We start from the raw sequence: 11,831 nt of genomic DNA, 5'->3' as shown, positions 1-11,831 counted from the left end.
GCTGAAATCACCCCAACGTGACACGTCCAGGAGCGTACTTGAAGGATGGCTCTGCGGTAATCGCGTTTGTATGTCAGTTACATGTTCCAGCGAGCGAGCGAGAGAGAGAGAGAGAATGAGGGGGACTCCTTTTTTCATTGTCTTTTTTTTCTTTCCTCTTCTTTTCCACCCAAATTATATATTACAATCGACTTGATGCAAAGAGAACCGTTGTCGAGTAGCAATACAAGAAATTCAATGAACAGCAGCCGGCTTACAAAGCGAAGTCTAACCTCTAATCATCCCAACACGAGCAGCAGCAGCAGTGGTGGTGGTGGTGGCGGTGGTGGTGGTGGAAGTAGCAGCAATTATACTTTATCAGTTCAACCTACTGTGCCCACACTCACACCTGCTCAGATGTATTCCAATTTTGAGGAATGGATCAAGATGTGCACAGACAATGTAAGGCTTGCTGCTCTTTGCTGGCTAGTGCCTTGTACTAAAAACTGGCTTACACTCGTAGAAAGTCAATGTCTCCAACACATGGAATTTTGCTCTGATTGATTACTTTCACGACATGACATTCATCCGTGAAGGCGACTCTATCAATTTTCAAAAGGCCTCTTGTACGCTGGATGGCTGTGTCAAGATTTACACTTCGCGTGTAGATTCTGTTGCCAATGAAACTGGAAAACTGCTCAGTGGTTTAGCAGACAGCACTCGTACTGTATCACACATGCACACATCACTTGCCAACGATCGCCATGCTGATTTCTCTGGATTATGTAGATGCTGACAACGAGGATGAAGAGAGACACAAGGAAAGACGAGTGCGCAGAAAGGTAATTCGCTCACAGGTGGATCCCTATGGAGAAATGTAGACATTGACATGTTGGCACATGGATTTTTAGATGACTCGCATAGACACAACACTGCTAAAGGACTTTTCCACACTTGCTGTCAAGAAGTTTGATTTGGATTATACTGTGGATCCCTTGTTCAAAAAGACCTCTGCTGATTTCGACGAAGGTGGCGCCAGAGGCCTCTTGCTGAATCATTTGAGTCTGGACCAAAACTGCAAAATCATCTTTGATGCTTCTGATGCAACGGTGGAAGGTGAATTGGAGGATGCTAACAACGAACATGCCATCACATCCATTGAGCATATTGAACCTGAAGAGCATGTGGTGTCAGATGAGGAGGAAGACGATGCCTCTTCTTCCGCTTCTTCAGACGACCAAGAAGCTGAAGAGACACAGGTCAAGCAGGATCCAGCCGAGCAAGAACTAGACAAAGATGTGGAGATGAAGGAAAATGAGGCTGATGAACCAAAGCAAGATCAAGCAGACACTGACAAACAAGACGACATCAAGGAGGCACCTCCAACGGTGTATGAACAGACCAAGCAAGACTCTCCTTCAACACAAGAACGTCCAGCCATTGTCGTGGAGGAGCAAGCCAGCACAAAGGAAAACTCACCTTCTGCTACACCCATCGATGAGGAATCTCGAGTCGAAATTTATAGATTGAAAGGTAGATCTGAAAACGTGTATTGTTTGTGAAAGAGACACACTCACACTGGATATGCAGCTAAACTACCAAATTTTGATGATTTGCCCAACTTTCACATTGTGCCATTCTTGAAGGGATTCGATTTTTTTACTGATGATGCAACATTGGCTATACCCGACTTGGACAATGACGATGATGAGGATGAGGCCATGATGGATATTGCAAGAGAAATGAACGCAGCACCCGATGCATTTCGCTTTGATGATGATGACTATGGCGTGGATTACGGAGACGATATGGACGACGTGGACCCATTTGCAGAGACTAACGACGATCAGAATCCATTCCAAGAAGACAACGATAGTGCACAGCCGGACGAGCTGGAACATAGCTCGCCCAAATACCCTGAAAACGACTTTTTATCAGCATTCATGCACAAGGGCGATCAGGACATGCTGAAGTACTTTGACTCCACACTTGTCAAAAATTGGGCTGGCCCTGAGCATTGGAAATTACGAAGACCTGTTGAAAAGAAATCCACTGCCACAACCACTACCACTGCAAGCAACGCCGAGCAGAGCGACAGGAACAGTAGGAGGTCATCTACCAAAAGACAGGCGGCAGAATTCTCCCTTCCATTTAGAGACATATTGAATGAGGAAAAGGATGCGCCCGAGGAAAAAGTGTTTGAGCAAGCTTCCAGAAGACCTGCACTCAGTAGAGACGTGTTACACAAGATGCCTGACAATATTCTTCCCGAAGACATCCATTTCTCATCCAAACTATTACTGCAGTATTCATTAAAACCTGCCTTCCCAGTAAGTGGTTCATTCAACTCGTTGTATAAAAAGTGTGATGGAACTCATAGGTACTGCAGGGCCCAAAAAAGAAGACACTAAAGCAACATGCACTAGCGGCCGAGCCTCAAGATAACGGTGACACGCCCGATGTCGACTTCTGGGCTGGCCAAACTCAACCCTATGATGATGACATGATGGATTACGGTGTAGACTACGGGGACGACATGGACATGCCAACAGATACATACGATGCCAACGATCAGAGTAAGGCAGACGGCTTGGGTGATGATTTTGAAGGGGCTGAGTGACTAACTTGCGTCATGTGTGTAGCCATTTTAACAGCGTTTGAAGACACCACATTCTACAATGACAACTATGATGATGACAATGAGCACTCCACACTGTATGGCGACGAACTGATCACCAATCACCATCTGAAAAAGAGCAAACCATTGTACGTCAACTACGCTAGAACAGCCAAGCGTGTGGATGTCAAGAAACTCAAGGACAACCTGTGGAAGGTGCTGACCAACAATGATTTGGAAGGAGAAAAAGTCCAGGGCGAGCTTAAATTCACAGACATTGTCAACAATCTGAAAAAGCTGTATTCACCGAAGACCATGCGCGATATCTCCGTGCCATTTTGCTTTATTTGCTTGCTTCATTTAGCGAATGAAAAGGATTTATCCATCAGTGGTATGGGGCCTCAGCAGCAGCAGGACGATGGCGACGATGATTTTGTGCTAGGCGATGATAATGACTGGATGGCCAATGAAACTATATTAAGCGAGGTGACCATTGTTCAGAATTGAGAAAATTTATACTTTTATATACCAATGATTTGAGATTGCTTTAATAAAATCATGTTGCACTTTCCATACTGCATTTTACATGACTTCATCATCATGATATGGGAAGCAGAATCGTATGCAAGGGGGCAGTGATCTCTTGGTCCTAACGTGCAGTTGATTCAAACGTCATTTACTTATTAATCTGAGCCTGCATGAATCCAAGCAGTAAAACATGTTGCATCGGATGTAGGATACAATGAACACCCCCGTATTTTTAAAGTTCTTATTGTTGTGCTTGCATTCAGGGCCATTATCGAATACATTTCGCTACAAGCTGATCCTGTTGCGTATGATATGCTGGAGCCGTAATATATATATATATATATTTATATATCTCGCATCTCCAACAAAAAAAAAAAAAAAAAAAAAAAAGAAAAAACTATATATCCGAAGAAGAATGGATATGGCGTAGGAACTATCAGGATGGGTAAATTTTCGGCTATTCAATCTTCAAACCCTTCCTTCGACTTGGTGGCTTCTTTGTGGTTCTATCAAGCCAGACCATGACACGGCTGTAAGATACATCCAAAAGACGCAATAAACTCAATACATGCACAAAATGTTCATGCACAAATACAGGCTTGGAATTGCGATAAAATAGTTATTAATAGGCCCTAATGTAACTATCGAATGTCGGCTATGGCAGCCCAATTCGGTAAATTTAACATACCGTATTGGTGGTGCCTGCACCCCCCACTCGTCTTGAAACTTGGAAAACTTGATATTTATTTTCCCATTCACTTTTCCCTCTCTTTCTTTCTCTTCATTATTTATCTTATCTATTCAATATTTATGAGCAGTGCAACTGTATCAGCGTCGGCGAAAACGACCACTATTCCTATAGACGGCATGACTTGCCATTCATGTGTGAATGCCATCACTAAAGCCTTATCACCACTAGTGGATACAGTCCATGTTGACTTGGAGAACAACAATGCAACCATCACTTACAATACAGTAGCTCTGTCTCTCAGCCATATCATTGAGGCGATTGAAGATTGCGGATTTGATGTGCCTTTACCAACAAAAACGCTTATGTTATCAGTACAAGGAATGACTTGTCAATCGTGTGTTAAATCCATCACAAAGGCGTGCTCTGCATTGGACGGCATTGTATCAATTAACGTCGATTTACAAGCTGCCATGGCAACAGTAACATACCAACCCAATCTGATAGCACCGCAGACTGTGGTCAACACGATTGAGGAATGTGGATTTGATGTGGCTGATACTTCCGATGGTGGTATGGACAACAATAGCGATGTACTTTTAACTCCACCTATCATGCATACCAAAGTGGATATGAACGAGGCTGATAAACCTCCTACCTCAGTTACTGCGCAGCTAAGGATTGGTGGAATGACTTGTGCTTCATGTGTCAACAGTATTGAGCGGGGATTGTCGAGTGAGCAGGGCATCATTGCAGTACAAGTATCATTATTGGCAGAATCAGCGACCATCACATATTCACCATCCATGATCAGCACAGACGACATTATCCAGCATGTAGAGGACATGGGATTTGAAGCCAGTTTAACAGCAGACGATATTTCATCCAGCAATGATGCATCATCCAAATTGCAACTGCAAATCTACGGCATGACATGCGCCAGTTGTGTCAACGCCATTGAACGAGAGATCAATAAACTGGACGGCGTGGAATCCATAGCTGTGAATCTGATCACAGAGAGTGGCAACATTACATACAACCAAGCCGTCATTGGGCCTCGTCAAATTGTGGAAGCCATTGAAGATCTCGGATTCAATGCACTTGTCTCTGAAAAGGCGAGAAATGTGCAGCTGGAGAGTCTATCCAAGGTCCGCGAAATCAGACAGTGGCGAAAAGCATTCTTTCAGAGCCTTGTGTTTGCATTTCCTGTGTTTGTGATTGCCATGGTGTTGCCCGAGTTTGCCTGGGGTCGTGCTGTTCTCGATACGCCTTCTCATCTTGTTCCAGGCCTGTTCCTGTTTGATCTGGTGCAATGGGGTCTATCCACACCTGTTCAGTTCATCATTGGAAAGCGGTTCCTGGTCTCTGCCTATCAATCCATGAAACACCGTGCGCCTACCATGGATGTGCTTGTCGCCATATCCACTCTGTCCGCCTACTTTTTTTCCGTGCTGTCTATGCTCAGAAGCGTCTTGATGGCATCCGAGACACGACCTTCTGTCTTTTTTGAGACCTCAGCTACTCTGATTACATTCATCACGGCTGGTCGCTACCTGGAGAACATAGCCAAAGGACAATCTTCCTCAGCGCTGTCCAAACTCATGTCGTTGGCGCCGTCTACAGCCATGATTGTGCAATTTGCAGACACACCAGACGAAAAGAGTGTAGTTGAATCCGAAAAGCAGATCCCATCTGAATTGGTGCAGATCAGTGATTATCTCAAGATTGTGCCTGGCGATAAGATACCCACTGACGGTGTGTTGTTCTCGGGAGAATCTTCCGTTGATGAGAGCATGATTACTGGCGAGGTGGATCCTGTCAACAAACGTATCGGCGATACCGTGATTGGTGGCACTGTCAATGGATTGGGCACATTCATCATGCGTGCAACGCGGGTGGGGTCTGACACGGCCCTTAGTCAGATTGTTAGATTGGTAGAAGATGCGCAAGTCAACAAGGCTCCCATTCAAGGCTTTACTGATAGAGTTGCTGGCGTGTTTGTGCCTGTGGTGCTATGTTTGGGTGTCTCTACTTTAGTGGTCTGGTCCATCCTCGTGGGCTGCTTTGGCGTTGAACGTATGCCATCCCTGTTGCAGCATGAAATCAACAAGGAAGGCAACGGGGATTGGTTCTTTGTCTGCCTCAAGCTGTGCATCAGTGTCGTGATTGTCGCTTGTCCCTGTGCCTTGGGTTTAGCAACACCCACGGCTATTATGGTGGGCACTGGTTTAGCTGCTGAACATGGCGTCATATTCAAGGGTGGTGCAGTGCTGGAGAACGGACAAAAGGTGAACAAGGTCGTGTTTGACAAGACGGGTACATTAACCACAGGCAAAGTGCAAGTTGTCCATTATCAAAGTTGGGATGGCCGTGAATCCACAAGGACCAACATGCTTATCATGACCGCCATTGCTGAAGCACGTAGTGAGCATCTACTCGGTCGTGCCGTAGTGAAGAAGGCCAAAGAGATCACCTCCACACCCAAGGACTCGTCACTAGACCATCTGGGAAGCGTGTCAAATTTCAAGAGCGAAACTGGCTATGGTATTGAGTGCGACTTGGATTATGGACAAGAGAAGCAACATCATATTGTGGTTGGTAACCAAAAGTGGCTGGAAGACTATCATGGTATTGCCTTGCTGGAAGAGCAGATGGACATTATGGAAAAGGAGTTCTCGCAAGGACATACGAGCATATTGATTGCTGTGGATGGCGTGCCTGTGGGTTTTATCTCTATCTCAGATATCGTCAAGCCTGAAGCCAAACTTGTCATTTCCACACTGAGAAAGATGGGCGTGGACACTGCTATGGTGACAGGGGATAATGCGCTGACCGCTGAATGCATTGCCAAACACTTGGGTATTATTGAAGTGCATGCAGGTGTCTCTCCCAGTGGCAAGACTCAGATTGTCAAGGACATGCAAGCACAATTACGACCTGCTTCAAGCATCTTACCTTGGCGCCATCGTATGCAACCTACAGTCGTAGCTATGGTTGGTGATGGTATCAATGACTCCCCTGCTCTAGTGGCCTCCAATTTGGGCATCGCTTTGTGTAGTGGCACTGACATTGCCATGGAAGCAGCTGATGTGGTGTTGATGCGTAACGACTTGACAGATGTGGTTATTGCTTTGGCTCTTTCAAGAAGCATCTTTAGACGTATCAAGCTGAATCTTTTGTGGGCGTGTGTATACAACGTCATTGGTATCCCCTTGGCCATGGGCATCTTTATGCCTCTTGGATTGCACCTGCATCCCATGATGGCAGGCATGGCGATGGCAGCAAGTTCAACTAGTGTAGTCGTCAGCAGTTTGATGCTTCGTTGGTTCTGGCATAAACCTCAGTTATCAGACAAGGGTGAGGATCAAGACCTGTCTTTTGGTAAACTGGGACTCATGTCCAAGACGACTTCTTGGTTGACGAGATTAAGAGAGAGTAGAAGAGGCGCCTATCAACCACTGACAACGGAATACGATATGGAAAGCCTATAACCTACTTATAGTTCACATTCACCTTAATCTGTCATTTCATCATATTCTCTCCTCCTCTGTACAAATTTCACACTACATATCATCCTCATTTATTTTGATTAAATAAAGCTTACTCTTATCACTTGATTATGTCAAAAGCTGGTTATACCGTCTCTTTTCGGCAGAAAAGCTTAAACATGTCGTACTTTAATGATCCTGTCTTTGACAGGTTTAATAGTTGTTGAAATGAAATCTCAGTGCATCTCAAAACGACTACTACCTGGATCTGAAGAAGAACTATTAGGATTTCATCATAAGGGAAAGGCTTGTAGAGACGTTTTTCTCGCAGTATTTCGCTAAAGTAGCATTCTACTTTCAGAGCTTTAGCAGCAACATCTCAAAACTTCATTTTGGATGGTGCAAACCTCGTGCAGTGAAATCAGGTTTAATCGATTTCACAAAAAATAAAGCAATAAAATGCAATAGAAATCAACTGTATTATATTTGTGTGTAAAATGAACTAAAGATCCTGCAATTGAGTAAAAAAAAAAGTATTTATACATTTGCAACTAGCTTGTAGGATTACTGATGATAGAGAGCAATAGATGCTGCTATTGCGACGATATCTGGCAAGTGTTGTTGATGTCTGATTTAAAGTGGTATTCAACGTAGGAGCACTGGCCATAAGAATCGATTTGGGTAACCTTGATGGGCTTGGATGAACTATCGTCATAGAATGATTTAATGTAACCTTGACAGTTTAAGACGTGGTGTTTGTTATTGAAGTGCGGAACTCTTTATCTGGAGTATTGTGCAACTATGGCAGCAGGGCATAGTTGTCATATTTGAATATGCTTGTTATTGATTTCATTTGGATAAAGATAATACCATTATCACTTTTTACGACCACCATCATGGGTGTGATTGAATACACTGTGATCAGGAGTGATTCATTCACACGATGTGCGAGGTAAGCGTGCACTTTTACTTTAGTATGTTTAGGTAGTTGTTGATGTACATTTGAGCCCTTTATCAATAGATTCAAATAGCATGAATTTGAATGAGAGATATTTGATGAATTCCGGTTTTCAATCAAGTAGCGTTTGGGTAGCTATGTCATTACACTACCCAATAATATTTATTACCCTGAATCATCCATTATTATAAATACCCACCACATCATATCCGTTATAATAAAAGGTACTTTTTATGCTACTTTATATCAGATTTTGTCTTTAATAAATCATTTTTACTCGATGCTAGGCCAAGTGATTGCATCTTAATTTACCTTTGCATAAAGAAGGATTTAAATTGTATTCATTTGGTCATCCTTTTATTACAAACATGAAATCATTATAATTGACAGATCAATAGGATATTAACTAGTTATAGACCTTCGTTGCTTCAACCTCTTAGCCAATCAGATTGCTTGAAAACTCCGCTAAACTAAAAAAAAATTTGCGAGGGTTTCCCCCTGTTTTGAAGTGAGGCAAAATTTTAAGCTCCGCTATATATAGCAATATAGCTGTTACTATCATCAAATTTCCCCCAGGTGCTAGAGCATGCCTTACTTACACCACCTAGCTTTAGATTCAGGCGTTGAGACTCTCAATCATCACTAAAGTAAGTAGCGATAACCAAGTGGAGGCGGCCTATCTACCTCCTAGCCTCGGATAAAGTCTTGTTGAGCTTCAGGGATAGGCACATCCACACAACGTAAAAAAAGGTATGCTTCAAAGAAACATAATAAAAGAAAAAAGGAACAGAAGAAAAAAACATGCTACAGTAGTACTACAGTAGTACTACAGGAGCATGAAGGTAAAAAAGGAATACTCATACGCAATGAGCCAAAGAAAAGCATAACAAATACAACATCAGAGAATGTTCAGAACAGCTCGTTGTTGTTGTAACAAGAATGCATACATGAGCAACGTGCATGGTAATAGTCGGACGTAAAGCAACACAAACACACACAATTGCAGGAGCAACAGCAGTATTATTAGTGTACAATACAACATAATGACTAGTGTTGTTTCATGTGAAGCCACAGAGGCAACACAAACAACAATCCAAGACCATATAACATAGTAGTATTACAACGGCAATACAGATATATAGCAGCACATCATGCTTGTTGTTCGTACATACGAAGCAACAACATTGTAAGCATCCGTTGAGCTGATCATATCACAGCCAACAAAAGAAAAAAAAAGCACAACAAAGAAAACATCATGAATGCAATATCATGAGAAAGGAAGCAATAATACAAACGTCCCAGAGAAATTTTATATCATTGCAACCAGAAGAAACAAGATACCACTTACCACAGCCGCAGATAGACCATAGAATACGAAACCACCAGATATAAATCAGAGAACGAGAATGCACCAAAGACAGTAGAACAGAAAGACCCAACTAGCAGCAGCAACACCAGAAGCAACAGCAGCAACAACATCATCAGCAATGCCATCAGCAACACCAGAAGCAACACCATCAATAACACCAGCAGTAATACCAGCAGCAACACCAGAAGCAACACCAGAAGCAACAACATCATCAGCAATGCCATCAGCAACACCAGAAGCAACACCATCAATAACACCAGCAGTAATACCAGCAGCAACACCAGAAGCAACACCAGAAGCAACACCAGAAGCAACACCAGAAGCAACAACATCATCAGCAATGCCATCAGCAACACCAGAAGCAACATCAGAAGCAACATCAGAAGCAACATCAGAAGCAACATTAGCAGCGGCACCATTATTAGCAACCTTAGCAGCAACACCAGCATAGAAAAACAAAGAACGGGCGACACCAGAGACCAGACAAAGTTTAAAGAAGCAGCCGCCAGAGATAGAGATCGAAGAAGCAATCACCAGACATGGTAAACCAAAGAAGCAGGCAGTAGAAATAGCAGAGAAGTAACGGCAGCAGCACCCACGTTAAACAAGCAAAAAAACTATCGAAACATAATAAACAAATTCAATTAGTGCTGATTTTATGTCTTCCAGCGCTCGTTATCGAATAGTACCTACTATATTCCACTCCAAAGAAGCAATATCAAGTACGTTTAACAGTAAAAGGCCGTGTTATCAAAAGCTAGAGTGTTGTGTTCAATCAAAAGGGTTCCAAAACCAATATGGTTTGATACTAAACGCGTTTTGCAAACGAGAGGAAAAACGGGGGAATGGAAAAATGGGAGGGAACCCTATTCAACGTCACGGCCAGTAGATTTAGCCTCAGTCTTCTGCCGTGGCAGCCGTCGTAACTGCTGCACTTTAATTTGAAAATTGTGCAGTGGGTATTTTCATGTTCAAATTTGACTTGATCTTACATTCTTTAAACGTTTTTGCTAATTTTGATTATGAGACTTGTCGTTGTTATACTTTACTTTCTAATGCACTTATAAAGAGTCAGTCAAGGCGCATCGAATGACGTTGGTTACATTCAGCGTTTAGACCGAAAATACAGAACAATCTTGAAATATTTGAAAACAGGTTTTCTGCAGAAATGTCAAAATTCAGCATATGAAAGTTCCAGAGAAACAGTTTACAGTGTTGCATTTTACCATTACGATCAATTTGATCCAATATGTATCATAGAAAAAGTCTTCGTTTTTGGGGTGAAAAACGCGATCGTTTGGTTTTCAAGAATTTTGCCTTGCTAATACTCATGATTTTTCATGGATTTGCAATGATCAAAAAAATTTTGAAAAAAAGCATCAGTAAGTAAAGCGTAGCCAAGGAGATACGTTTGGCGCTATTCCAAGCGTCTACAATGCTTTGTAGCATGAGTTATTCGTGCTTCAAAATGGCTAAGTTTGGACAAAACCTGGTCTAAAAATAGGGCAAACTAGGTTGTTCTTCCAAAGAACTAAGTAAATTACAACTCTGCTTGGTGATACAGATGTTCTGCGCTGTACGGAACACAATTCCTAAATGGTAGACGCTTTTATTCTAACTCTGAAGCTTAGATCTTTCTTTTTAAAATGCACCAATACAGTAATAATTTCATAATAACTTGAGCGTGAATGATATTATGCAAATTTGAATCTAACAAAATGCAAGGATTGAACCAGATGCTCATCAGGTAAGCAAGATATGTTTCGGTGTTCATAACAGAGATGCCGTATTTAGCCGTAAAACTAGACTTAAATCCCATCCACGATGTTAAACATGTACTGTGACCCACAAAGCTGTCCCAATGTTTAGCAGTTTTTACTTTCAGACCTTACCACCGGACGGGGAGTTATCCAATAATAATGAATTTAGTATTTTCTAAAAACTAAAACTGTTTTCTTTATATCTTTTAGTTTTTACAAGCATATAGCTGTAGAATCACAAGCTGTGATTGGCCAAAGTCATAAGATACATTGGGACAGTATTGTGAGATCTTTTGAAAAATCACAAATTTAGTGATAACTCAAACCCACAATTTGGAATAACCTCAAGAGTCTTGTATAAGAAAACCTCATGTAGTGCAAGTAGTTTCCATTATCCAACTTGGAGTTCCAAATATCAGATACGTCGATTATCAAGCCATGAAA

At 42.2% G+C, this 11,831-nt stretch overlaps 3 protein-coding genes across 3 annotated transcripts; all 3 read left to right on the top strand.

Annotated features, from left to right (window-relative positions):
• Positions 1 to 237: 237 nt before the first annotated feature.
• ATC70_011033 (uncharacterized protein) lies at positions 238 to 3,103 on the top strand (the record flags this gene model as incomplete). Its single annotated transcript, XM_064830236.1, has 7 exons — positions 238 to 441; positions 503 to 701; positions 769 to 821; positions 891 to 1,512; positions 1,570 to 2,309; positions 2,369 to 2,555; positions 2,622 to 3,103. The coding sequence occupies 7 exons, from the start codon at positions 238 to 240 to the stop codon at positions 3,101 to 3,103; spliced, it is 2,487 nt and encodes an 828-aa protein (XP_064682738.1).
• Positions 3,104 to 3,934: 831 nt separating this feature from the next.
• Positions 3,935 to 7,303, top strand: OST1_2 (dolichyl-diphosphooligosaccharide--protein glycosyltransferase subunit 1; the record flags this gene model as incomplete). Its single annotated transcript, XM_064830235.1, has 1 exon — positions 3,935 to 7,303. The coding sequence occupies one exon, from the start codon at positions 3,935 to 3,937 to the stop codon at positions 7,301 to 7,303; it is 3,369 nt and encodes a 1,122-aa protein (XP_064682737.1).
• A 2,442-nt stretch (positions 7,304 to 9,745) lies between these two features.
• CHO2_1 (phosphatidylethanolamine N-methyltransferase) lies at positions 9,746 to 10,078 on the top strand (the record flags this gene model as incomplete). The annotated part of the gene is made up of 1 exon (XM_064830234.1): positions 9,746 to 10,078. The coding sequence occupies one exon, from the start codon at positions 9,746 to 9,748 to the stop codon at positions 10,076 to 10,078; it is 333 nt and encodes a 110-aa protein (XP_064682736.1).
• Positions 10,079 to 11,831: the final 1,753 nt, after the last annotated feature.

This window comes from Mucor velutinosus (assembly GCF_035048745.1).
Source record: "Mucor velutinosus strain NIH1002 chromosome Unknown tig00001564, whole genome shotgun sequence".
In the NCBI taxonomy this organism is placed as follows: domain Eukaryota; kingdom Fungi; phylum Mucoromycota; class Mucoromycetes; order Mucorales; family Mucoraceae; genus Mucor; species Mucor velutinosus.
The sequence above is the reverse complement of the archived record's forward strand: the minus strand, read 5'-3'. Positions and strand labels throughout refer to the sequence as shown.